This window comes from Alexandromys fortis, unplaced genomic scaffold (assembly GCF_014885135.2).
Source record: "Alexandromys fortis isolate MF-2015 unplaced genomic scaffold, M_Fortis_MF-2015_v1.1 scaffold_42, whole genome shotgun sequence".
Classification (NCBI taxonomy): domain Eukaryota; kingdom Metazoa; phylum Chordata; class Mammalia; order Rodentia; family Cricetidae; genus Alexandromys; species Alexandromys fortis.
In genome coordinates this window covers 246,684-250,286 of record NW_026067934.1, presented here as the reverse complement: position 1 = coordinate 250,286, position 3,603 = coordinate 246,684, and the positions used below count along the sequence as shown (strand labels likewise).

General features: G+C 41.0%; 1 protein-coding gene across 2 annotated transcripts in view; it reads left to right on the top strand.

Moving 5' to 3' along the window:
* LOC126504156 (zinc finger protein 709-like) overlaps positions 1-3,603 on the top strand; it is a 13,863-nt gene that overhangs the window by 5,868 nt on the left and 4,392 nt on the right. For both annotated transcript variants that reach the window (XM_050146205.1, XM_050146206.1), the window contains exon 2: positions 3,438-3,564. In XM_050146205.1, coding sequence (XP_050002162.1) covers positions 3,438-3,564 — 127 coding nt within the window. The remainder of the gene's footprint in view (positions 1-3,437; positions 3,565-3,603) is intronic.

The following is a 3,603-nucleotide window of genomic DNA, read 5'->3' as shown; positions in this document are numbered from 1 at the left end:
GTGTGTGTGTGTGTGTGTGTGTGTGTGTGTGTGTGAGAGAGAGAGAGAGAGAGAGAGAGAGAGAGAGAGAGAGAGAGAGAGAGAGAGAGAGAGCTGATTGTCTCCAACTTGAGCATCAGAACTATTCAAGCCGTGGCATGCTAGACACATGTGAGAACAGAAAAAGAGAAAATGAGAGGGAAAAAAAAACACTGGGGAAAAACTATTAAAATAAAAGTAGCAGCAGAATTTGGCTCTGATCCAGACAGCAGTAGCATTTTTAGGAGGCAGGAGGATTTTTCGTGTTACAAGGTTTCTCAGTTAAGGCATTACATTCACTTGGCCTGTTCCGAGTCTCATCTGACCTTGGATAAAGAGGCAGCTGTTGGTCCCCTTTCCTCCTCACTTCATGTCCTTTCTTTCCCACTCAGTCATCCACTTTGCCTCTTCGAAGCCACAGCACAAGAGTACAAATGTTCTTAATGTTTAATTTCAGGAGTAGATACTTTATCAGCTAGACAGATGTGAAACTAGGAAAAAGCAAGGCTAGAGAGAGAATTTTTTTTTGTGTTACAGTTTCTATGTAACTTTGTCTGTCCCAGAACTCACTATATACTGTGTAGAACAGGCTGACCTCCACCTCACAGAAGTGGCCTGCCTCTGCCTCTGCCTCTGCCTGTCCAGTGCTGGAATTAAGGCCTGTACCACCACACCCAGTCTGAGAAAAACTTTTAAAATTCAATTAGCTGTAGGGATAGGTCCTGCTCCAAAGAACAGAAATGATTTCAGCGAATCCAGAAGACCCATGTTTTAATTTTGGGATAGCAAAATGTAGCAGAATCACTTCAGGTGAACAAATACATAATCAAAGGAGAAAAATGGAAAAGAGAGAGAAAAAACCATTTTCTGTACATACCAAGTGACTGTGGACTTAGGTTCTGGGCTACACAGAGCAGAAACCATCCTACAGGGAGGAATGGGAATGTTTCTTTCTTCATGTTCGGACAGAGAAGGCTGTTGCTCATCTTTATTCCCTCTTCTTGTCCTCTCTGTGACAGGTGAAACAACTGCAGAGAATATCTGTCCTCAGCCACTGTGTTCTTTAGGACAGGGAGGCCTTAGCTTGTTGACTTTTTTCGTTTTGATCATGAGCTTAGCCTTTGAAGACTGAGCCACCTACCTCTTCAGCCCTTGAAGAATCTTTTTGACCAAATTGATTGATTACTTTGATCCATCATTGCAGTCATAAACATCTGTATGGAAAAACTGTTAGAAAGTAGTGGATAAGTTTTAGTAGTGAGAGAGGAGAATTTTGTTTTCCTTTCCCATCAGATTTGCCAAATGTGTTACTGGAAGAGGGGATCTGAACCTGGTGTTTCCAAGTTCTAGTTTAGTTTAGTTTATGTGTCTGCCTGCCTGAGTCTATGTATGTTTACATAGTCTATGTATGTATGTTACACCCATGAAGAAGCCAGCAGATGTCAGAAGAGGGTTTTGGATCCCTCGAAAATGGAGTTATAGTTGTTTGTGCGTTACCATGTGGGTGCTGAGAATTGGACCTGGAATACTGAAAGAGCAAACAGTACCCTTAACTGCTGAACCATGTCTCCAACCCCATTACCAGCTCTTTGCCTGTGTTTAAATCAGTGGTTCTTAACCTTTCTAATGCTATGCCTTGATGTGGGATTTCCCTTTATATGCTGTGATAACCATTGATTAATAAAGAAACTGCTTTGGACCTATAGCAAGGCAGAACTTAGCTAGGCTGGTAAAACTAAATTGAATGCTGGGAGAAAGAAGGTGGAGTCAAAGAGAAGCCTTGTAGCCCCATTGGAGACAGATGCTGGGAACTTTACCCTATAAGCCACAGCCATGTGGCAATACACAGATTACTAGAAATGGATTAAATTAAGTGTTAGCCAAGCTAATGGGCCAAGTAGTGATTTAATTAATACAGTTTCTGTGTGGTTATTTCAGGGCTGAGCAGCCGGGAACCAACAAGCAGCTTCCTTACAACAGTGACCCTTTAATACAGTTCCTCATGTTGTAGTGATGCCCAACCATAAAATTATTTTTTGTTGTTGCTTCATAACTGTAATTTTCCCAATTATGAATTGTAATATAAATATCTGTGTTTTCCAATGGTTTTAGGTGACCCCTGTGAAAGGGTTGCTCAACCCCAAAATGGTCATGGCCTACAGGTTGAGAACCACTGGTTTAGACTATTGAAATAATGATCCTAATAGATTTGTACATGTAGCCAGGTCTAGTAAAGCAATAGTACAGATCAAAAATAAACTCTGAAGAATGATAGTAGGCCATATAAGTGGAAACATTCAAGGTGTGTATCATGTACAGATGATTATTTTGATAGGCTTCTATTTTGTAAGCATTTGCTCACTGTGATTGTTCCTTCCCCTAGTATACCTAACTTTATTCCTATGCAAGCCCCATTATGATAAGCATAAAATAATAGAGAAATCTCCGAAAAGATTCATTTTGTGAACATTATTTGCCTTTTTGTGCATGCACCCAAAATTAGTTCAGAGTAGATCCCATAGGTTCTGTCCATGGTTCCTGAAGCATTGCACAACCTATTTGACTAGAAACATGATAATAAGGGGAGTGTTTTCATTGTTTAAAGCAGGTTTACATGTATCCTCCTGGTGAGTGTAGGGGTTCTAGGTTGCTAACTGGTTGATAGGTACCTTGTTTCCAGAGGGGTGATAGCATAGCCCAAGTCAATGCAGTCCCATTTTGCTTATACAGTTACTGTGCTAATAGTATGCCTCCCTATTATATTAGCCCCCAATTCTTATGTGTGTTAGCCACATGGCTTGGTACCTTTATCAGTGAGGCGTTCTCATCTTGCTTCCTCTGCATCTGGATGACGAGTGCAGACTGACTCGTTCCTCTTCCCAGAATTCTCCTGTTTTCTTCACCCCCACCTATACTTCCTACCTGGCCGCCCCACCTATACTTTCTGCCTGGCTACTGGCCAATCAGCGTTTTATTAAAATACAAGTGACAAATCTTTAAAAGTATGAAACCATTGTCCCACAGCAGTCCCATTGCTCAGTGCTAACCTCCATGGCCACTTTGTCATCTGTGCTCTCCTTGTCCAAAATTTTAAGCTCATTTACACTTATTTTCTATGTCAAATTATTTCATTTTCTTTAAATTTAACTTCTTTCCAGTCATCAGGCTCTGGACAGAATGAAGCCAAATTTTGGTTAAAACCCAAATAGCCTCTGTCTTGATTTCCCCTTGAAACCTCATGAGCCAGGCCTTGACAGTTCCCATTTCTTTTAGCATTCCCATGTTTTAAGCGCCTGTCAGAATGGCCAGTTAATCTCTGCTTTCAGCACACTTAAAGTATCCCTCAACATCTTTCGTGACTCTAGGTCGTGTCAAGTTGGCAGTTAATTTTTGACATTTCTTCATGTGGATTCTTGCAGGAGCCAGTGACCTTCGAGGATGTGGCAGTGAACTTCACTCTAGGAGAGTGGGCTTTGTTGGATTCCAGTCAAAAGAAGCTCTACAGAGATGTGATGACAGAAACCTTTATGAACCTGATCTCCATAGGTAAAATATATATATATATATATGTGTGTGTGTGTGTGT